Source organism: Spea bombifrons, chromosome 5 (genome assembly GCF_027358695.1).
Source record: "Spea bombifrons isolate aSpeBom1 chromosome 5, aSpeBom1.2.pri, whole genome shotgun sequence".
Classification (NCBI taxonomy): domain Eukaryota; kingdom Metazoa; phylum Chordata; class Amphibia; order Anura; family Pelobatidae; genus Spea; species Spea bombifrons.
In genome coordinates, this window is record NC_071091.1 from 42671487 (window position 1) to 42696156 (window position 24670).

The 24670-nt window shown below is 42.3% G+C and overlaps 1 protein-coding gene across 1 annotated transcript in view; it reads left to right on the forward strand.

Annotated features, from left to right (window-relative positions):
- Positions 1-24670, forward strand: part of ADCY1 (adenylate cyclase 1) — an 854652-nt gene that overhangs the window by 266997 nt on the left and 562985 nt on the right. Inside the window, exon 6 of the mRNA XM_053467783.1 lies at positions 1304-1462. Coding sequence (XP_053323758.1) covers positions 1304-1462 — 159 coding nt within the window. The remainder of the gene's footprint in view (positions 1-1303; positions 1463-24670) is intronic.

Here is a 24670-nt window from a genome sequence, read left to right on the forward strand (position 1 = left end):
AAGTATTTTCCACACTGCTTTGTCATGACCCCCACCCCTTTTGTGTTTTTGCCCCAGCCAGCACTATGTGTATTTATGCCCCCAGCCTGCTGCTCTCTTTAGTATTGATTTATGTAATGGCCCCAGCTGCCCCCCTTGTGTATTGATGCCACCTTCACAGATAAAATGCTGCCCTGCAGTATGGGGATGTGTTTCTCACTATTTGGTTCCGTCTATGAGTATATGCATCCCCCATACTGCAGGGCAGCATTGTATCTGGACTGGTCGGCAATATGTAAAGGTTATATGTGTCCTGGAAAACATAGCCAATGTGGTCACCCTAATGCCCCCACACCCCTGTCTATTGCCCCCAGCTAGCCCCACATTATATATTTATCCCCTTTAGTATTGATTTATATGATGCCCCCAGTCAGCACCCCTTTGGGAATTAATGCCCCCTCCTTTAGTATCATGTCAGCCCTGGCATTTAAGGCGGCCCTGGCGGTAATGTGGCCTCACACTAAAGTGGCTGATGCGACTGCACTACCGATAGGGCTGTCTTAAATGCGGGGCTAAAACCCGCAGCAACCGGGATCGCGGGGGTCGTGATCACTTCCTCAGGGGCCCTGCTGCTTACATGTGTCTCTTGTTTTGGCCGTTTTGTTTAGATTTACCTGATTTTGCCCCTGAGCACAGGCATTGTCATAGGGCAACTCAAGTGCACTCCTCACCTTGTGGTGCTGGCGGGAGCTGCTCTCCTTGCCTCTTGGGAGATACTGCACTGAGGGTCTATCCCAAGTTTGTGTCTTTCCTCTAGATTTAAAAGTTTAAGAAAAAGTACCTTTCTATGGCTGAATTAATATATAAACTTAATTACCTTTATCACTGAACTTAGTGTGTAAAATACATTGCATTTAGAAAATACAAAGTCAATAAACCATGTGTAGAACAAACATGCTTCAGCAATTGCAAATAAATTATAGTGATGACATAGGTTGTGCTATTGCTGGTCACAATTGAGGTACCTGTCCAGTAAAGGGAAAAACCTGCCTTGGGTTATTCGGGTTATGTTTGTCTAATATAAAAATTAGTTTGCTGAAGCATTTAAGTCTGACACACGGTTTTCCACACAATTTTTTCCCTATGCATGTGGCATGTATATGGTTGTTTCTTGATGAAGGTCCAGAATTATGAGATAAAAACATTGCAAGACCTTGTTACCACTTGAATAAAATAAGCTTCTAAACAGATAAGACAATTATTTAAATACATTGAATTTATAAAAAACAGTTATATAGGTTAAACTTATGTTTATTTGTTTTAGGTCTGTGGCAGAAGCAACTGAAGTTGATCTTAATATGAGAGTTGGGTTGCACACTGGCCGTGTTCTTTGTGGTGTTCTGGGACTTCGAAAATGGCAGTATGATGTCTGGTCTAATGACGTCACGTTAGCAAATGTAATGGAAGCTGGTGGATTGCCAGGGTATGTTTAAAATGACTTTTTATATGCAGATATAATACATACTCAGATGCTTGTACTGTATGAGGGCCAGCCTTTATATGACCTATCAAGGAAGTTAGTAAAAGGGTCATTTGGCTATCTTTAAGTGCAGATGAAATACTACATGGTGCCAGAAAGACATCTTCGTCAAAAACAAGATGTCAAATAGATAAATAGAAAAGCGAATATGTACAGTGCTATAACATACACCGAACACTTAAATATTGGAATTAATCTGAATATTCATGTGATTTTAACTGTAAACAAACAATCTATAATGATCTTAGGTAGGATATAGCTAAATAATCATACCTGGGAACTTCTGAGCACCAGCTACCCGGAGCCTTCCCTTGCGGGACGCGGCCAGGACTGCCCACTGACGTCTGCGGGCAGTCCTGTGACATCAGTGGGCGGTCCCGCTGATGTTAGTGGGCTTTCCTAATTATGTTGGGGGCGTTCCCGCTAACATCGCAGGAAATGCCCCCATTTCTTCACCTGGAGTTCCCAGGTATGTAAATAATGCACAAGATATCCAATATTATGATGTATTTTATCTCTTTACTCAAGCAGTAACATATAAGTGAAGATGCAGAATCCATAGCATGATGCTGCCCTGTTCAGACTCCAAACAAATAGCCATCTTACCCCTAGAGCCAGCATCTTGGAGTCAAAAGAGATGAAAGCTCCAACAACAGACTGTGATAGAATAGTATACAAGGAAAATGAGGTATAAGATACAATCCTGTTTATTAATTGCTTTGCAACTAGTCTGGATCCCATCTTGTTGTGGGAGAACAGTAATAAGCAGCACTCATCGTAGAATGAGAGTAAAATACCAAAAAGATCAGGTGAAGGATTAATCATGAGTAGGAGTTTTAGAAAAGTTTTACATTTTAAATCCCAGTGTATTTATGAAATAGTTATTATTGCCCCTTTAGAGACGCTCTAACATTTATGATAATAGAACTTTTACTTGTATAAATTACCACTTACTTACCAGAATTTGGAATGTCTAGAATAATATTTTGAGTAATGTTACCTTGAATAAGTGACAAAAACACCCATTATATTTTTAGAAAGTTCATTCATTTCAGTCAATTGTTAAACTATATACAGTATCTCACAAAAGTGAGTACACCCCTCACATTTTTGTAAATATTTTATTGTATCCTTTCATGTGACAACACTGAAGAAATGACACTCTGCTACAATGTAACGTAGTGAGTGTACAGCCTGTATAACGGTGTAAATTTGCTGCCCCCTCAAAATAACTCAACACACAGCCATTAATGTCTAAACCTTGGCAACAAAAGTGAGTACACCCCTAAGTGGAAATGTCCAAATTGGGCCCAATTAGCCATTTCTCCTCCCCGGTGTCATGTGAATCATTAGTGTTACAAGGTCTCAGGGAGCAGGTGTGTTAAATTTGGTGTTATCGCTCTCACACTGGTAACTGGAAGTTCAACATGGCACCTCATGGCAAAGAACTCTCTGAGGATCTAAAAAAAAGAATTGTTGCTCTTCATAAAGATTGCCAAGACTCTGAAACTGAGCTGCAGCATGGTGGGCAGGACCATACAGCGGTTTCACAGGACAGGTTCCACTCAGAACAGGCCTCGCCATGGTTGACCAAAGAAGTTGAGTGCACATGCTCAGCATCATCCAGAGGTTGTCTTTGGGAAATAGACATATGAGTGCTGCCAGCATTGCTGCAGAGGTTGAAGGGGTGGGGGGGTCAGCCTGTCAGTGCTCAGACCATATGCAGCACACTACATGAAATTGGTCTGCAGGGCTGTTGTCCCAGAAGGAAGCCTCTTCTAAAGATGATGCACAAGAAAGCCCGGAAAGAGTTTGCTGAAGACAAGCAGGCCAAGGACATGGATTACTTGAACCATGTCCTGTGGCCTGATGAGACCAAAATAAACTTATTTGGTTCAGATGGTGTCAAGCGTGGGTGGCGACAACCAGGTGAAGAGTACAAAGACAAGTGTGTCTTGCCTACAATCAAGCATGGTGGTGGGAGTGTCATGGTCTGGGCCTGCATGAGTGCTGCCAGCACTGGGGAGCTACAGTTCATTGAGTGAACCATGAATGCCAACATGTACTGTGACATACTGAAGCAGTAGAGCATTTGTGAGATCAGGCACTGATTTTGGACGAGAAGGTCTGGCTCGTAATCTCCGTTCCAGTTCATCGCAAAGGTGTTCATTGAGGTTGAGGTCAGGGCTGTACGCAGTCCAGTCAAGTTCTTCTACACTAAGCTCATCCAACCATGTCTTTATGGACCTTGATTTATGTACTCAGCCACAGTCAAGCTAAATTAGAAAAGGGCCACCACTCTTAAAGAAGGCAAACAAGGTCTGGTAAGTCTCAAAGCCAGAGTCCTCGATTAAACCAAGGGCACAGTGGCATATAGGGGTATAAGGCATTTCTGGGGCAGAGTGGCAAGCCTGGGAGCAGATGTGCATAACTGGGGGTCAGGTTGGAAAATAAAAGGAAATAAAAACAAAATATTTTTCTCAATCATAGCTTTTATTAAAAAAAATAGTTTACATAGTTTACATGAATTAACCTTTACTAGTAAAACTTTTTTCCTATAGGGTGGTCTTATATTCAGACTTTTTCTTTTTTTCCTAAATTAATATTCAGATTTTGGGGGGTCGTTTTATAATCAGAGTCGTCTTATAATCGAGCAAATACGGTACTATTCATATTTATCAAATATAAATAAATTAGTTTAATATAAATGGAAGTGTCATTCACTTAACTTGTCAAAACATCAAACATTTAACCATAGTAATACTGACCGTTTATATGTCACTTGAACATCTGCACATCAATACTTCACCTCAGTACTTCACTTGAATATCATAGGTAAAAATACTTGAATGGAACATCAATATTGGTTTATTATTTCTAAAAGATATAAGTACACCAGTGGCCAGTGTTCTCATAAACATGAGATTGCTCACACACAATGTTTAACCTCTTCACAACATGTACGGGGTCACGATGTACTGCATTGGTGACAAAGCCCACTGCTATTAATTATCTGCATTGCCACAATTGGCAGCTTTTCAGGATCCACGGAAGCCTCAAAAGTGAATCATAGGAGGAAAGCCCTCCCCCGAAAAAAAAAATGTTGAGGCGGCCGGCTAAATCAGTGCTTAGGAAGTGATCGGTATTCGCTTCCTAAGCATAATATGTTTTGCTCACATGCCTTGATATCGAGGCATGTCAGTAACACAGACATGTACCCCAATCGCCTTGTGATTGCTCCGAAGAGCAACCACAAGCGCCGTCAGTGAATGGCGTTGACGCCATTCACAAGATGGCCGGCGCCAACTGTTAGATCAATGAGTTCACAGAGGGTCTATCTTGCAGGTTGAATGCAGGTACTGCATTCATCCACACAGGTCAATGAAGCCCAGCTCACTAATCACAAATGTGATTAGTAAAATAAAATATTAATAAAAAAATTATAAAAAATATTAAAGAAATTTAAAAAGAAATGGTAACATGTCTAACATAACTGTAAGGGCCGCTCTAAGTCAGGCCCCATTCAGGCTCTGGAGCTGCTCATCTCTGGTTCCCTTGCCTTGCCTCAGTTTCCTTGCCTTGCCTCAGTTCCCATGTTTTGCTGTAATGCGTTCCTGCATTTCCATGTGATCTATCCTGAACCTCTGATTCCTGGATTCCAGTCCTGCTCTTGGCTTCAGCTTATGTTTCCTTTATAAGTTGTGCCCTACCCGTTATGTTTGTCTCAGTCTGCAGTCTCAGGTATGGTTTGATCTCTGTTCTGTGTTTATTTAATGTTTAGTAATTCTGTAGACAGGGTTTAGTGCTAGGACCCACCGGATATTGGAGTACTTTGGCGTAGTGGTGGGCTAAGCATACTATGGCCATATGTCCTAAAGTCCTAGGCTAGACCTGTGTCCATGTGTGTCTGTATTTTGTGTTCCTTTGCCCTCTTTTCCCTGAATCATCTGAGGATTTCGGTTCCTCTCTCCTCTCCCCATGTCCCAGTTAAGATGTCCTATCCTTGCTTAAAGGAGAAGCGTCTGAGGATTCCGGCTCCTCACTCCATCCCTTGTGTTCTTGTTCCCTGTACTTTGTTGTGTCCTGTATCATGTATGTCTTGTTTGGCTATGTTTCTTGCTTGGTCTCCCTGTCACTTGCTTGCTATGTCCCTGCTGTTACTCTGCTTAGCTTCCATACTCCCAGCCTGCAGCACCCTGCACATGATTCTGCACATAGTGCTATGTCTCATGCCTGCTTCAGGGTGCCTACAGGATATCACTTTGTTTTGTTCTGGACAACATCTGTCAGGGCCCTGGTATGTGGCTGCACAACCCTAGGTGCTCAACACCCGGGTGAGTGCAGTCGCCCTGCACCAGGCCCTGTCCATCTCTGCTACTGCGCAATAACTCCTGAACACTATCTTCGGGCGCTCTGGGTCATTACAGTTGTCTTTATGGACTCAGTCCCTGACCATGACTAATATAAATGGGAATGGCATACTCACAATAACCTTAGCTGTGAACCTTGGCTAGGAATTGGAAAAGCAGCTGCTAAATCTGTATTCTTTGTTGACTCTTAGCAGTGAATACTGACTCTGATGCTGGTAGACTTTCACAGTGATCAAGAGTAGGAATTGGAAAAGGAGCTGCTGATTTTTCTTCTATTCTTTGTTCGTCGTTAGAAGTGGATATTGCATCCTCTCTTGGTGGTACATGTTGAGTGGAATTTTCATTTCAAATATCTTTTGAATTTCTTCCAATATTGTAATAAAAGCTGCTGTTTCTTCATTATTGAGGTGGAGCCTGAAAATGTAAATTTTGCTTGGCCAACCATCTGGTTGGCTGAGTGCTGTACGTACCGCAGTCCATAACAGCTGGTGTGCCAAGGTTAGCTTTTAATGAGCTGCTTCCCTCCCTGGCTAGCCCCTTGATTAAAATTCCCTGTTTCCCCTCCCATGTCAGTGTCCCTGCCTCCCCCTGTGTGGATTGCACTTCTAATGATTCCTAGCCAGCAATTTAGCTGGTTGAGCATCATTGTTACTGTAGTCCACTCTAGCTGGTGTGCCAAGGATTAGCTATCATTATGCAGTGTGTGAGTGTATCAAAGTGCTCTATGACAATAAAAGTCAAAGTAATGTATGATGTGTGAGTGTATCACAGACTCCACAGCAATAAATCTTACAATAATGATCAATGTGTAGGGATGTATCACAGACTCCACAGTTGTACATCCAGGGTGGAGCCCCCAGAGCACAAATTATATGAGGGGATGCAATTTAGTTTTTTTTTAAAATACACAGAAGCACTGAACATTTTATGTAAGATGCTGCTTTTTTACCTTTGTTTGTATTAAATAATTTTGCTTACATATTATTGCAACATCATCTTTCTGAGTGACATAGTCCCCGTTCTTCTGTGGAGATGTACAGCTACACTAAGGGTTTCAAGCTGGAGATTATTAAATTAACAGTCAGCTTGCTCATGAAGAAGTGAGTGGCCATTTTCACACATTCACTGAAGCACTGATAGTTTAGATTATATACTACACTATTGTTTTTATTTCGTTTTATTGAGCGCACAACCCACTTTTATCTTGTCATAGTGTGATGGCTGATTGGTGCAATGAAATTGCGTACACACAATGTTTAAACACATTTTCTCTTACTTGTCTTCACTTGAAGAAACTCTAAACTTTAAAACACTTTTGTGTGCAATTTTCCCTTACTCAAGGCTGGACAGGCTGTCACCCTATAAAAAGAAATAGCCAGTCATTACATAAATCCAAAATTATGTAATTTGACTGTTGCAGATTTTTGTGTCATCAGCAAAGAGACATACCTTTCCATCAAGACTTTCTGCAATATCACTAATAAAAATATTAAAGAGAATGGGTCCAAGTACAGATCCCTGAGGTACCCCACTGGTAACAAAACCTTGCTCTGAATATACGCCATTGACTACAACCCTCTGTTTTCTGCCACTCAGCCATTCTCTAATCCAATCAACAACATTGTGATCTAAACTCCTTACTGAAATCCAGATATGCAATGTCTACTGCTCCACCTTGATCAATTACTTCAGTCACCCAATCAAAAAAATCAATAAGATTCATTTGGTAAGATCTTCCCCACTAGATGCAAGACTTACATTTTTGTGAATGGGCACAACAATCGCTAATTTCCAATCCCCAGGGACGACTCCCGTGACCAATGATTCGTTAAATAAATTAGTTAACGGTTTTGCTAGTACACCACCAAGCTCTTTTAATAACTTAGGGTGTATCCCATCAGGCCCCATCGACTTATTTGCCTTTACCTTAGACAACTGAAGTAGAACCTCCGCCTCGGTAAACTCACACATTTCAAATGTCTTTTTTCCTAACTGAGGTCCCATTCCCTCATTTTCATTTGTAAAAACTGAACCTAAATAGTAATTGAGGCAGTCAGCTAGACCTTTATCCTCTTCTACCTATATCCCTTCTTTTGTTTTTAATCTGACTAATCCTTGTTTTACTTTCCCTTTCTCATTTATATATCTAAAAAATGTTTTATCTCCCTTTTTTACTGACAGGGCGATTCTCTCTTCTGCGTGTGATTTGGCAGCTCTTATAACTTTATTTGCTTCTTTCTGCCTAATCTTATAGATCTGTCTGTCTTCCTCACTTTGGGTATTTTTGTTTTTACTAAAGGCTAACTTCTTGTCTTTTATGATTTTGGCCACTTCTGTGTACCACAGCGGTTTCTTTAATTTTATACTCTTACTGACAAGCCTAATACAATTTTCTGTTATCTTCAATAATACAATGTTTAAATATTCCCATTTCTCCTGGACTCCATTCAAATTGCCCCAGTCTGATAATGACTCCTCTACACATTCTCCTTTTAGAAAAGTCAGCTTTTCTAAAATCTAAAACTTTTGTTTTTGTGTGGTGTGACTTAGTCACTGTTCGTATATTAAACCACAAAGACTGATGATCACTAGATCCCAAACTTTCACCTACAGAAATATCTGTTAACAAATCTCCATTGTGAACACTAAATCCAATATGGCCTCCTTTACGTGCTGGCTCCTCAACTACTTGTTTTAAAGATAATCCCAGTAGGGAGCTCAGCATATGTACACTCCGGGCACAACCAGCTACTTTGGTTTTCCAGTTCACATCAGGGAGATTAACCCTTTCAGTCCCAGAGGTTTTTGGTACCTCAAAGCCCGGAGCAATTTTGCCATTTTTGCAGTACGTCGGTGCAGCGATTATTCTCCTTTCCTGCGAATAGTGTACCCATGTAAACTATATATTGTTTTTTCAAGGCGAGATAGAGCTTTCTTTTGATACCATAGTTGGATGATTAGCTGAAAATTTAGGATGAGAAATTTATTAAAAACTAGTGAAAATTAGAAAAAAAACTAATTTTTTAAAATATTTTCCCTCTGAATCCTAACAAAATTAGGTAAAGTGATGAAAAATCCCCTCCAAGTTTATCAATTCAGGTGTCCTGATTTCAGAAATACCTTATTTATATAGATTTTCCAGTGCAGTATGGTTAGAGGTCCTCATAGGGATCTCTTAAACAGGTTATTAACGCCAGTGATACCACAATGACATCACTTAGCTGAAGTTATTGTTTTTTTTAAATTATTTATTGTATTAGTGATTTTTTCACCAACATTTTTTTCAGCATGAGAGAAGAGTGAGAAACATGGTTTCTCACTCTCCTCCCTGCGATCCGCCTGCACCGATCACACTGGACAGACCCTGCAGGGGATATCCTGTCCTCCGATGACCTTCCGGGTGACGTCAGCAATTAAAAAATGTAACAGTTTTCCGGTGTTCGTGCTGGAAGCTGCTACATGGGATCAGGCAGCAGAAAGCCAGCAATGCTGGCTTCTGCTGTCAGGGGGGAGTCCAGACTGTCATTGTGTCCCTGCCGCTGTAAGAAGGGCAGGATGCACCGGTACGTCCATAGGGGGTTCTTGGGATGCGTTTTTTTTTTTGATGTACCGGTACATCCATAGGGGACCGAAGGGGTTAAAGTCACCCATGATTATAACCTCCCCCTTCACTGTCATTTTTAGTAGATTATCTAGTTCTTCTACTTGTCCTGGGGGTCTATAAATCACACCTACAGGAGTTACTTTATGTTCTCCTCCCAACTTGTGTTAAGTTAGATTTTATGTTATTTTTCACATTTGGGGCCACTTTCTTGCCCTTTCTGTTTTTTCTATTTAAAGAGTACCCCGGTATTGATATGTCCCAGTCATTTTTCTCATTATACCATGTCTCAGTAACAGCCACTATATCAACATTCTCAATTACCAGTACTGTTACAACTTTGTGGATCTTATTCACTAAACTGCGAGCTTTTGTAGGCATGACCCTTAACTTGTCATTTAACAATAATGCTGCAATCGCTTTCTGTCCTTGTTTTAGGTGGCAAAATATATGCTTTTCCCTATTAATGTATAGACCCAGCCCCCAGATCCACCCACCTGGTTACTAAGTAAATCGCCTTCCCTTTTTATACTGTCTAGCCCGGTACTTCTTTTTACTCACTGGGCTAGTAGTAGTACTAGTTGTGCTACCTTTTAACTTTGATGGTGGGACTTGTGCTTTCGGCTTTCCGTAAGAAAACATAGCAGCACTACTACTGCCTGCTATTGGTGCATTTCTTTTATTGGATGACATAGATCCTTCAAGCAATGATTCCCCAAATAACAACCAAGTGTCAGGACCCAGGCCAGCAGGTCGGGTAGGAGCCCAATTGCAGGGGATATCTGGTGCTCTTTCTGTACTCTGAGATGCATATCGACAGACAGGTAAGTACAGACGAGATAAGTATCACACCAGGCTGATATATAAGAATATATTTGTATTGCTGAACAGGAACAGTGGAGTAGAAAGTCTTGCTGGACAGACCTGGAACTGAAGGCCCACTGGCATGGCAGATGGCAGGAGCCCCACTGACAGGGAACTGTAGCAAGGACAGGGGGACTGTAGCAAGGACAGGGGAACTGTAGCAAGGACAGGGGAAGTGTAGCAAGGACAGGGGAACTGTAGCAAGGACAGTGGAACTGTAGCAAGGACAGTGGAACTGTAGCAAAGGCAGGGGAACTGTAGCAAAGGCAGGGCACATGGCTTGGAAGCCCTCAGGCAGGGCACACTGCTTGGAAGCCCTCAGGCAGGGCACACAGCTTGGAAGCCCTCAGACAGGGCATACAGCTTGGAAGCCCTCAGGCAGGGCACACAGCTTGAAAGCCCTCAGGCAGGGCACACAGCTTGGAAGAAAATTGGGTAAATCTGGGACACGCCGGGGTCTGGTACACTAATCAGGATCAAGATTAAAGCCAAAGTCATACACGGGAAATTAGAAGAAAGGAGCTATAGCTGCAAATTTTATTAACTATATGCTACAGTACAATAAATACATACTTTAAAATAGGTTAAAGGATATAATGGAACATTTAAAACGATAAAATGAATTAACACATTTTACATAAAATTACAATAGATACATAAAACAGTCTTTGGGACGTTCATGCAAGTAAAATGTTCCACATATAAAGGCACCAAAGTCTCTTTGCGTTCATTTAACCCATGCCTTTACAATCCTTTAAAAAGTGTGTGTACATACCACTTAAAGCCATTTTAAGACGAATGGAAGGGTCTATATAGTCTTTATTAAGCAATAAAATATTCCTTGTCTTCCAAATTGCTTCTTTTACACAATTTATCCTAATCCATAAAACACAGGACTGGTCAGCTGTCGGACAGGTAAAAAGGCCATGTAAAACAACTGTATAGCTTAAAAACCAAAGGCCACAAATCCATTTTAAAAGTGGGCCTGCCTTTTCCCCAAATGTCTTGTGCATAAAAGCAGTTCCAAAATATATGCAACACTGTCTCATCTTGGGTACACTGATCTCTGGGGGAACTTGGCGGTGGCACCAAGACCTCTCCTGTGCTGAAATTTCCTAGTTGGCCAACATCGAGCACTACCTGCCATTCACGATGTCTTTAAGAGTTGGCTACAAAGTGGCGACATACATTCTGCCAAACTCTTCTGGACTCTATTGTGCCACTTGTTCAGTTTGTGCCTTTGATAATATAGCAGCAGTCAACTTCTTTGGATTTGATAAAATATCCGGGCTAAAATCTTGGATGTGATATAATTGTATTGTTTTTTTTCTAAAATTACAGGATTTAAAAAGCACAGGAGAGTTAAGAGACAGCGAGTAAAAGTTATGTTTCCTAAAAATATGACCAGCCGCGTAGCGTAAAAAAGAAGCAAAGGTACATTCTTTTTAAAAGTTTTTAAAACACATAGTAAAAAACTTTATATATAAAATAAGTTTCACATCAGGCATCCCCTTACCACCATTCATGTTTTGTTTGCACACTTTCTCCCTTTTTAGTTTCTCACTTCTGGAGTTCCAGAAAAACATAAAACAAACACGCATACATTTCTTTGCATACAAGTCAGAAGGGGGAAATACCATTCCTAAATACATCATTATTGGTAAGAGTATTGCCTTGATGATTAAAATTCTCCCTTCCATTGTCAGGTTTTGGGTTTCTATAAATCTATTTTGCGGTTAAATTTTTCTAAAACAATATCCCATGATCTTCCGCCATTATTTACATAATCAAAAACCACTCCCAGAATTTCAATATTGGCACCTTGGGTCTGCACAGCAGGAGTCTGATGCCCATCACAATCGGCAAGTCACATTTGTTAAGATTCAAATTAAAACCAGAGGCACATGTAAAATACTCAGTTGTTCTAATAGCTCTTTTCAAGGACTCTGGGGTTGTGCAATATACACTAACGTCATCCATGTAGCCCATAGCCGTCACCTGTACCCCCCCCCGGGATGGGGGCACCCGGATAAACTTTTCCTTTCGTAGAAGGGCTAAAAGGGGTTCAATGGCACAGACAAAAAGAAGGGGGTGAAAGCGGGCATCCCTGCTTCACCCCAGATTTAAGAGAGACTTTGAGTTAAAAAAAGCCTTGATTAAAATTTCGCAAAAAAAAAATAAAAACTTATATAAAACATTAATAAGCTGAATAAAATCATCTGGGAATGCCATTTTCTTTAAAACCATAAAGAGATATTCATGGGATACATGATCAAAAGCTTTTTTTAAATCAAGAGATAAAACGGCCAGTTTTTGTTTACAGTCTTTCTGATACCAGATCAGATCACATATTACATTAAGGTGTTCCCAAATAGCACGTCTTGGGATACCACAGATCTGATCTGGGTGAATAACCGTATCTATTACAGCTTTTGTTCTGTTAGCTAAAAGCTTGGCCATAATTTTATAGTCTGCGTTCAGTAGGGTGATAGGCCTCCAGTTCTCTAAAACTTCTTAAAGCCTTCTTAAAAATTAGAGTAATGATGCCTCTTCTCCAGGCTTCTATAAAGCTTCTATAAAAATATTAATAATATCATCCTTCAAAAGTTCCCAAAAACATGTAAAAAATTTGATAGGGATTCCATCTGCTCCTGGGGACTTACCAGCATAAAAGCTTTTAATTGCATCATGCAATTCGGTTAACGACAGCTTTATGCTGAAACCCGCTTGATCATCAGATCCTAAAACAATAGTTATGGCCCCCAGAGTATCTTTTAAAAAGGAACGATCTATAACGTTCTCATTAAAAAAAGTTTTGGTAAAATTCTTGTGACACTTTTAAAATGCCCGCAATGGAGGGCTGGCCTTCCATCTCTAAAATTAGGTCTCTCTTTTGAGATATTTGTGTAAAAATATCCCCCTTCCTCCGGGCATTAAAAATAATATGTTTACCTTCAAAATCTAAAACCTTTTTAATCTCCTTCTTTAAATTAAAAATCAGTTTGTCAGTACTGCTTACACCAGCCTCTTTCAACTTAAAAAGAGTTTGCAAACGCACATTAAGATCTTTAAAAACTTGTTTGCTCTCTTTTTTCTTCCTCTCGCCAGCAACAATAAAAAAGTTCTTCATCTTGGACTTGATGGTTTCCCACCAGTCCAAAAAATTCTGACTTTGGTCTTTCTGGCGTCGCCACCACCCCAATGAGACCTTTAAAATTATTCTGGATTTGTTCTTCCTCTAGTAATAATAAATTGAGTTTCCACAGACCATTCCTAGATTTATTAGGAATTAAAAAGCTAATTTTTAAAAAAGCTTATAGTCTGAGAATACATTATCTTCTAAAAACATGTCCTGGAGATTAAAACCAGCAGAGGACAACATAAAGTCTATGGGGGAGCTGACCATGTAGATCAAGGGTCAGAGGGTTTTAAATGCCTCCACGCATCTTTTAATTTTAAATTGATAACATTTCTAATCTGGCAAGAAGTTTTCACCCAGTAGGATATAAAATCACCTTCAACTATTAGAGGGGAAGAACCTGTGGCAAAGAAGGAGATATGCTCTAAAATTTCTATTCTTTCATTCTTAACTGGTGAAGCATATACTTTCAAAAGACGCACATTAAAACCTTTAAAAACAACAACATCAATTAAAATTGCTCTCCCGGGAGCAATTTCAATAAAATAATTTAAATGTCATTTGACCCAGACCAGTAAGAGGGCCCCCAAGGTCCAGTCCTTCTTCAAATGTCCATAAAACAGTCCATGATTGCACATTTAGAGTCTGTAAATATGCAAAGCAGCCCTCCTGACAGAGTTCCTCAGCCTCCTCACATTAAGTGAGGCAACAGTGAGATCCAGTGTGAGGTCAAGTGTATTTTATCAGCGGCCCTCTCACCTTCAGAGTCTGAAACTTCTGATATGCTGCTGTAATCCATGATGAAAAAATGATCAGACAGAGAAAGTCCCAGCAACGCCTGCACAGCTCTGTATGCTTCGAGCCACCTTTATATGGAGGTCACGTTCCTCCAAGGTCCAGGAACCCCCCGTAGCCACATCTCCGCAAACCGCCCCCCAACCACACAGGCTTGCGTCTGAATCTAAGACAAAATCTGGGCTTGACCTGAAAATGGCACGGCCGTTCCAGGCCTCCATGTGCATCAACCACCAATGAAGTTCTAACCGAGTCTCGTCTGACAAGGAGATCATTGAGTTGTAGGAGGGCGACACACGGAGGTGCTGCGTCTTCAGACGCTGCAGGGCCCTGTAGTGGAGAGGGCCTGAAAAGATAGCCTGAATGGACGCGGAGAAAAGGCCTATCACTCGGGCAAGACTTCTAAGAGAGACCAGGCCACAGCAAAGTCATTTTTGAATTTCCTTTTTGATGATCAGAACTTTCTCACGCGGCAATCTGAGGAACCAAAACCGACTTGGCCTCGTTTATGACGAAGCCCAAATCCTGAAGGAGACGAACCGTGAGGTAGGTATTGTGACTTAGGGTCTCGATATCCTGAGCCACAAGGAGGATGTCGTCCAAGTAGATAATGGAGCGGATACCGCGCGCCCTTAGGAACTCAATGACCGGCTTCATCAGTTTGGTGAAGCACCATGGAGCGGAACTGAGGCCAAAATGGAGGCAAGTGAATTGCCAGAGATGGCCTTGCCAGCGAAATTGCAGAAACCCCCGATCGTCACAATGAACAGGAACCGCCCTGAGGTCGAGACACGAGAACCAATCGTTCTCCCGGAGAAGGTCTCGGAGGAGATGGATACCTTCCATCTTGAAATGTCGGTACACGACCTACCGATTGAGCGCCGGAGGTTGATGACGGGGCGGAACTCCAACGATTTCTTGAGCACCAAGAAAATGTTGCTGAGAAACTGAGGAGGGGATTCTATGGCACCCTTTTCTAACAGAGAAGAGAGCTCGGAATGAACTAGGGACACTGCGTCACAAGATAACCTGGGAAGTGGCAGGGGAGAGGAAAGTGGGAAGTGGTGGGGGGAGCGTTAACAGTAAGAAGGTTTATGCAAAATACGAAGCCTCCTTTCTTGCCATAAAATTTTGATTATATATGCACCAAGGCTATTATAATCTCTAATTTTATAGCAAGACAGGAGGCTTCATAATTTGCATTTTTAACGCTAAGTCAAGCAAAGGTAGCATGGGGAGCAGGGAGAAAATAAAAGGTATGGAAAGTAGAAGTCCTGAACCTGTCCGCGGAGTGCAGGACGCCCGACTGAGAGGTGCCTAGAGACACAGCACCAGAGACCGCCGCCCCTCTGAACAAATGAGCCCTGAAATTGGGACAATCCCGGCCAGACACAAATGCCAGCGCACCCATCTAGCAATGGTAGGAAAAGATACCAGACGAAAAGGAGAAACATAAGAGAGAAGCAGCTAATGGGAACCCCTCAGATGATGAGAGTCCGTGGACAGAAGATACTGCTGAGAGAAGCGAGCCACACACAAAAGCGGCTGCTCTGGAAAGTATGGGTAGGAGACAGCCAAAGAAATTGATTTGGTGCGACAAGAAAGCGAGAAAACCACCCTCTGCGGAGAGAAAGGAATGACATCAGCATCGAAAGCCTGGGCATCAGAATGCGGCAAAAGCAAACTAAAGCCAGAAGCAAAGCAAGTTTGGCCAAAAGCTGTTTAAGAAAGAGAAGTATTGTTAGGCCAGGATTTCAGAAAATCCAATACCTTCTGGATGTCCCAGAGAGACGAATACCTCGGACCCAGGGGACGAGATAACTGGGCCCTGTGCAAAAGACGGCAGACCAGAGGATGCCTACCCAGGGGAGCACCTGAGACCAGAGCATGAGAAGTGGCGATGGCTGATCTAAGGCATTCAGGATACGGTAACACTTCCCATGGGAGAAAAAGTGAGAGAGAAAGTTAACAGCGATTACAGGGGCCTAGAACGGATCATACTGCCATTCCAGACACCAAGACACCCAGGACCTCCAAGCATAAGCTCATCCGGTGCCTGGTGCAAGGGCGTCTCAGATAAGCATATGAGCATCCTCTGAAAGTTGGAACAAATCTCCAGGTTGCTGGAGAGGCTCCACGCTATTAAGGATGAGGGGGTGAAACTGATGGTCCGGATCCTGAAGAAGGTGCAGGACTGACAGAAGGAGAAGCGGTGTCCTTGAAGGCAGTTCCAGGAGTGACTGGACCCAGGGTAGAGGCAGACAGAGGGGTGTGATGAGAAACACAGATCCGATCATGCAAAGCGCCTGAGGAATCAGAGCGAAGGGGGAAAAGCATAAGCCCCGGATGGAGGCCAAGTCTGTAGGAAGGAGTGCACTGTGGCGCAGTCTGGATCTGGAAGCCAGCTGAAGAAAGTCGCCAGTTGAGTATTCAATCTGGATGCAAAGAGATCAATAGAAAATTGATCCCACCGAGAGTCCAGAAGCTGGAAGAGTCCAGCTTCTAATCACTGGCATCCCTCAAGTGACAGGAAAACCAGTCTGCCACCGTGTTATCAGAGCCCGGAACATATTCTGCTTTCAGTGTGATGTGGTCGGCCAGGCAGAAATCATAGTGATCCTTGGCAAGGACCCTTAGCATACGTGACCGCGTGTCCCCCAGACGGTTGATGTACTGGACCGCCGAGATGTTGCCCATCCAAAGGAGAAGGCAAAAGTTGGAGCAATCCTTGGCCAAGCTCCGAATGGCAAAGGAGGCCGCAATCAGTTCCAGACAATTGATGTGCAATTGTCTCTTCTCCGCTTACCATCGACCACCGGTCACTCCAGAAGGTCTGGAACCCCACAACAGTAAAAGTTGGCCTCATATTCCAGGACTAAGTCGGGAAGGGAGATGAAGATAGCTCGATCATTCCATGCCTCCATGTATTGTAGCCACCCCATGAGCTTTAGCCTCACCTCCGTCGAGAGGGTGATCTGTTGATCATAGGATGGAAACCTGCAAAGGTGGGTCGCTGAAGAGCTCGGTAGTGGAGCGGAGCAGGAATGATTGCTTGGACGGACGAGGAGAGAAGGCCCACAATGTGAGCTAGAATCTGAAGTGGAATCGTCTTGGAGCATAGCACCCTGCGGATCTCCTTCTTGATCGCCTGGGTCTGAAAGAAAGCCATGACAGATTTCATCACCTTGGTAAAGCACCAAGGGGCCGAGCTGAGTCCAAAAGGAAGTGAACTACCGAAGCTGGTTGTGCCAGAAGAATTGAAGAAACCGGCGGAGATCCTGGTGGACAGGGACTGCGAGATAGGCGTCCTTGAGATCCAGACATAAGCGAGTTGCCCTCTAGTAGAAGATGGATGCCTGAGGAGATGGATGCCTTCCACCTGAAGTGACGGCAGGTGACAAAGATGTTGAGGCTTCTGAGATTTATAACGGGTCAAGATTTCCCTGACTTCTTGTGAACCAGGAAGATGTTGCTGACGAAGTGAGGAGGACCCATGACATGGGTTCTATGGCACCCTTTTGGTCCACTATCTCCTGTTGGGGAAGAGAAGCCAGGGGAGAAAAGGAAGGGCACGTTGAACGTGGGAATAGAAACCCAAGGGTCCAGAGACATGAGGGACCAATTGTGGGAAAAGAGAGATAGCCTGCCCGTAACCCGAAGGGGAGAAGAGATTTGAAAACTGGTAACTTATGGTTAGGGGAAACAGAGGGAAACAGAGCCCGGAAGCGGTACCCTGCCTGACGACTGGTAGCCTCTGGTGGCTGAATGGCTGGCGGTCGCTCGGTTAAGAGGGTAAGTTAGCGTTACCCAGCATGATGCTGCAATGCTGAATCCATTCCCTGGCAGGGGAGGCATCCATTTGGGGTATCAGACATGATCGCTTGTTCGGCCATCAGGAACAATTGGGACAATGGCCCAACAATGTCCAGAAGCTTATCCTGGGCTCTTTTGATACCACCTTTGGCCCCTCTCCTGGGGTTCCTGCAGGTTTTGGATTATGTCACCATCGTGGGGTCAAAGTTGGGGGTCTTAACACCTTGTGTGGCAGCTTAGGACCCGGGCATTCTGCCCGAAGTTTGTTCCAGACCTCCCTCTTTACTGGTTTCTAGATCCATTTGACCAGGGAGTTTGAAATCTGGTCGGGCGGAGTCCACTCAGCCTAGCATGGATTCCTTATATTCTCAGGGTCAAAACAGGGTTCACCTATGGCATTGAGGGCACCAGAATCCTCTGGTATTGCAGCAGCTCCGGATGGAGTCATCATATAGAAGCCTGTAGCCTGGGTATTCAAGGCTGTCTCGCCCATCCCGCGAGAGGCAAGGATGTTCGGATTGTCCGAATCTAGGTCAGAGTCAGGAGAATTGCCTCGCCACTCATCTAGGAGTGCGTTGTAGGCGCCTCATCATCCTTCAAAATAGGCAGAGTCACTTAGATGCAAACAAAGGTAAAACATTTAATACGAACAAAAATAGAACAAAAATATTAAAAGTAGATAACAAAAATATAAAATAAGTCTTACAAAACCTTGGAGAGGAATTTAGTTCATGACATCTGTCCTATGCATTCCTGAGGATGGAGGGAGTGTTCGGGACGTGAAGAGTCCGTGGATGGCAAGTACATCTTCCCTCAACCTCTCTTCCCATGCCTCTCCCATGTCTTACAAATGCCTAGCTTATATATGGTTTGGATAATGATGTCAGTCAATTGGTCTTCACCTAATTGGGTGTTCAAACATGCTCACTGTACGTGGTCACTGTACGCATATTGTAATGCCCTTTTACAGTCACAACTATACCATGCATTAACAAGTTACTATCCTATCTATAGAATGCCTGTTCAGCAAATCCTTCATTCCATATTTAACCCCTTGACTGCAACGACGGCATGGTGCCGTCGCTAGCAGTCCCAGTCAGGTGCTAACGACAGCACCATGCCGTCGCTAGCACTATCTTACCTTGATGGAGGTCTGTGGACCCCCATCACCACCTACCCCGGCGATCTGCCCCTCATATTGAAGGGCATTACTGGGACCACCCGATCCGGCCGGTAATGACGCGATGACGTCACCGCGCAACTTTATTGAAAACTGACAATTGTCAGTTAAAGAGGTATGGGGGCATGCTGCTTAGATGCCTGTATCTCAGGCATCTAAGCAGCTACAGACCCTCAACATATACTGTTGCAAAGGTAATCGCCTCACCTTTCCAACGGTATAATGCTTGTGAAAAAAGAATAAAAAATATTAAGTTAAAAAAAAAATGTACAAAAAAAGTAAAAAAAATGATTTGGGGGTCTCTAAAGGCAGATAAATAAAGATCAAAATTGCCTAGAGACCCCCAAATTAAATTATCTAAACATAAACTAGTTTAACTTTAAAAAAAAAAAAAAAAGTATTCTAGCTAAATGATCACTGTGGTAGCCAATGTTACCACAGTGATCATATAGCTATGATAAGTCACATTCCCTTTTTAAAAATGGCCGATACAAAATTTTAACCCCATGATCCCTTTGATCATGGGGTTTGTCACGAACGCACTCTACTCCAAGCGTGCGCGTGACTTGGTTCTGGTTGTAAAAGGGTTAAAATTCACTATCTGTCTGCACTAGACCGAAAATAGTGATAAAAATACAAAGATCCACCCTTACTACCACCCGCACTTAACTATAATGATATAACAAATATCAAAATAATGCTGCCACCACCAAGACAATTTAGAAATGGGGTGCCTTGGTACCCCAAACAGATCAGACTAAAAAAAAACCCACACAATATATTTTCACACAATAATTATGTGATTTCAAATTACCGATAAAATGGTCTAATCAGGTAACGTGAGTCTTTACCAGACAAAGGCAGAACTTAATAAAGGAATATTTATTATGAACAAAAAAATCACAGTGCATACAAAAAAGATGATAAACAGATTTACACCAAACAGATAAAATAAAAAGGAGAAAATTACAGAAAACCTAACTACTCACTGAATGGTCAAGTAACAGTTTTTCTGTCCGTAGGGCTCCGGCAAGGAAAGATGGCAACTTACTCAAAATTAGATCTTGGCCCCTAGTAAGCAGAATGACCAATCTTCTCTGGTTAATTTTATACACTTTCCCAGTTCATCTCGAGTTTCCAAGCCGGCCCAGAGGTGGTAAAAGCGGAGGGAAGGTGTACCATAAGTGACCTCCCCCTTGTGTGGTGGAAACATATCTAATTTTCATTTTATTGTCCCTCCTGTGCTCGCCACAGCAATAATTCATGCATTTATGAATTTATTGTAAATTGTGAAGTCCATATATATGTCACACTTGCTACATATGACTGAACATCATAGACCTCACAATTCCTTCCAAACCGTTTATGTTGCGCCGCCATGTTTGTACTCTTTTTGTAGGGTGCGCTTTCCCCGTTCTAGGTATGCATTTTTTTCTCCCTTTACAATCATTTCTTTGAGATTGTAAGGGGAAAGAATGGTGTGTGCTTCTGTGAGTGAATGTATGGAAAGTATGGTGTGTGCTTCTGCGAGTGAATGGAGAAATGAAAGGCGTGTGAATGGTCAGCAATTAGGGTTGAAGCCTTGACGTGGCATTACTGCTCACGTAAGAAGTTAAATTATGGCACAAAAAGTACATATTTGCAAAAACTACACCCCTTGGTGCATCAAATGAGGAGCTGCATGTGTTTCTAGTACAAACCTGGAGTGCGCAAAACATATTTTCTAGCCAAAGCGACATATTCCATCATTATTTGTGCACTCAACTTTTGTCCTAGAAATACATGTTGCCCCTCATTTGAACCTCCAAGGGGTGTAGTTTCTTGAAATATGTACTTTATGTACCCTAATTTAACTTCCCAGATGTCTAGACCACTTTAACTTCAGATATGGCAGATTGGAGAATCTTGTTAAAAAAATTGTCTTAAAACATTTAGGGGTGATGCCTGCATTTAGACAGCTCTAGACAGCTGGAAAGTTAAATTATGGTACATAAAGTATATATTTTCAGAAACTACACCCCTTGGCGCATCAAATGAGGGGATGCATGTATTCATAGCACAAGACTGTAGTGCGCAAGACATAAATGAACTTGTCGCTTTTAATTAATTTTTTTTTATTTTTAGAAGTGTGATATTCACTTATTTGTTGCGCACGTCAGATTTGTGATACAAATACAACTAAGACCTCATTTGCTGCAGCTGGGGGTGTAGTTTCTAAAAATATACAGTTTTGTTGGCATATTTTAACATCCCGGGCAGCTAGAGCTGTTTAATTGAAGGCAGCCATGCATTAAATTTAAAGATGTCTTTTGTGATAGTCTAATAAATTTAACTTTTAGCTATAAAATATTAGAAAAACACAGTCTACTGTTCTCAATTTCTGTTTATTTTAGACCGGTTACCTACTACAAATATTTAGCAACACAGCTTTTGATATTAGAGTTTAGATAAATAACATTACGAACTAGTTTTTATTGAGTCGGAAGTGAAAAATTACACTTAATTCCCATTTTTGGCTTTGATTTGCAAACCTAATGAGACATGGTATATTTGGAATCTGCTGGGTGTGCTGAAAAAACAATATATGGTTTGTATAGTTTATTCCCAAGAAATTTACTTCTAAACGCGTTTAAACGTGAGATGCACCAAAATGCCGAAAACCAGCTTAGCACCAGGGTGGGAAATGGCTTAGCAGCCAAGGGGTTAAGGTCAAGGAAACCCTTTTCCCTATTATTGAAGCCTATTAATATATCTTAATGATCATTTATTTATGAACAATGATTACATATCTTTGACTATTGCCTATACCAATAATTACATATGGTCCTTTTATATTATTGGGGTTAGAAGAGATGTTAAATGTGTTAGAATCTTTTACTGAAAGCGATGCTAGGGCTTGTTGGAGGGGCAAATCAAAGGAGGCCCTGGCTACATAGAACCATGATGACAGGACTGCCGTTGAAGGCTTGTGGGTCTCGTCTGCCATAGTTAAGCACTACTCGTGGTGGTATTCACAGCAAGAGAGTATGAGCAGAAACCATTTGAAGATGTTGGCACCAGAGATCTGTGAGAGATCAGCAATAAATGTGCAAGGCATGGTATATAAAACCACAAGGTGGTATAGTAGTCCCAGATGTAGTAAAAGTACCACCCAGATGGGGACAGGGACCAACCTTAAGGGAGGGCCACATGTGATAGGCAAAATGTGCCAGCAAGCACCACATGTCTGAAAAAATTTAATATATCGTTGAAATAAATACCGTATTTATCGGCCTATAACTAAAATACGAAGTAGAAATCCTACCAGCGTGATGAATCCTAGAGCTGCACGATTTGCAGCCACGTCTCCCTTACTTCCGGTCCTGGTAATCTAAAAACACTGACAAAAAGAGGCAAGATTCCTGAAAACAAAAATTAGGCCTAAGGAGACCACCTAGAAACTTTAAGAAACAAGGAAAAACAGCCTGAAACGACTGCAAAAAAAGCCAAAAACTGAACAGCAATAGAAAACGAAAGTGAAAGTAAAAACATAATTGCTTAAGAGAGAGACAGAACCTAATGGTTCCATGAGGCACCATGAGGGAGGAGGGCAGAGAAATGGAACGTGGAAAAAATAAAAGGGAAAATAAAGTGGGAGAAGCACAAGAAGAGGGTTTAGGGCCTATAGAGAGGGTCCTAAAAGCAGAGTCTTTGCAGGGAGCAGAGATAAGGAAGTATAGGGAACAAATAGAGGTTATGTAATTCCAATAATAATAATATCAGAAAAATAAAGATAACGAAAATCAATAATAGAAACAATCAATATAGGAAAATTGAATGGACAATTGATCTGACCTGTTGGTGGTAGCAGCAAAGAAGAGGAAGAGGAGTGGCTGTCTTAAGTCCCTGTTTTATGTTGATTGGTTATATATTTTAATTTTCATGTTTGTCTCTTTGCTGCTATTGGTGGTAGAGTAAAGATGTTATGCAAATTATGAAGCCTACTGTCTTGCTATAAAATTAACTCTTTTACCTCAAGCACACTAGGCTAATAAAATACAGCAAATTTAGCTAGCTAAAATGCAACAAATTTAGCTAGCTAAAATGAAGGGAAGATAGTAGGCAAGCAGTAGGCACTAGACTTGGGCCCCGGGGGGGGGGTCTTCATCTTCAGAAAAAAAAAAAAATCTTGGTATTCGCCCGGTCCTGTCTTCTCTTCGGACGAATATTCGTGGACATTTTTCGTGCTTGTTTTGTCTTCGTTTTTCTCCCGGTTTCCTAGCAGGGGTTAAGAAACACAGGGCCGGCCTTTGGGGTGTGCCACACTCCAGGGGGCGCCGCCGCGGGGTCCGCCGCCGCCACGCGGTCCAACGCCACCGTAGCGTACCGCTGCCGCCGCTGGAGAAGCAGGCTCGCAAGGGAGCGGCATCGGAGGTCTTTAACAGACCTCCGGCTCCCTTGAGTGATTTTAAGCCGGTTAAAGGATCCCGGCGCACAACACTGAAGCCGTGCCCACCGCTGTCCGTGCCCTCTGACCCGGAAGAAGACAGAAGAACTGAAGAAGAGGGGTGAAGAGAAGGAAAAGGAGCTGTAAGGAGAAAAGAGGAAAGGTAGGAAAGCATTCAGTGAGAGTGAGAGTGGATTGGTATATGTGTGGATTGGTGTATGTGTGAATTAGTGTATGTGTGGATTAGTGTATGTGTGGATTGGTATATGTGTGGATTAGTATGTGTGGATTAGTATGTGTGGATTAGTATGTGTGTGGATTGGTATATGTGTGGATTGGTATATGTGTGGATTGGTATGTGTGTGGATTGGTATGTGTGTGGATTGGTATGTGTGTGGATTGGTATGTGTGTGGATTGGTAAATGTGGATTGGTATATATGTGTGGATTAGTGTATATGTGTGGATTGGTAACTGTGGATTGGTATATATGTGTGGATTAGTGTATACGTGTGGATTGGTATATGTGTGGATTGGTATACATGTGGATTGGTATACGTGTGGATTGGTATATATGTGTGGATTAGTGTATATGTGTGGATTGGTATGCGTGTGGATTGGTATGCGTGTGGATTGGTATGCGTGTGGATTGGTAAGTGTGTGAGAGTGATGGGTGTTATGCTGTACCATTTCCAATGTCTTTTTCATGATCTAATTATGCTCTAAAAGTACATCATAACTCCCATCATTCTATACTGTTCCATACAGTGGCAGAGCTGGGAGGCAGAGGCCTTGCACTCCCACCGCAGGACTCCTGAAGGGTAAGTGAACTTCAAAGAGGGAAAGGGTAGATAGTTAGGAGGGGGTTGATAGGGAGAAGGGAGTGAGAAGGGGTAGATAGGGCAGAAGAGAGTGAGAAGGGGTAGATAGGGCAATCATACTCCTATCATGCCAAGTCTGCGAGT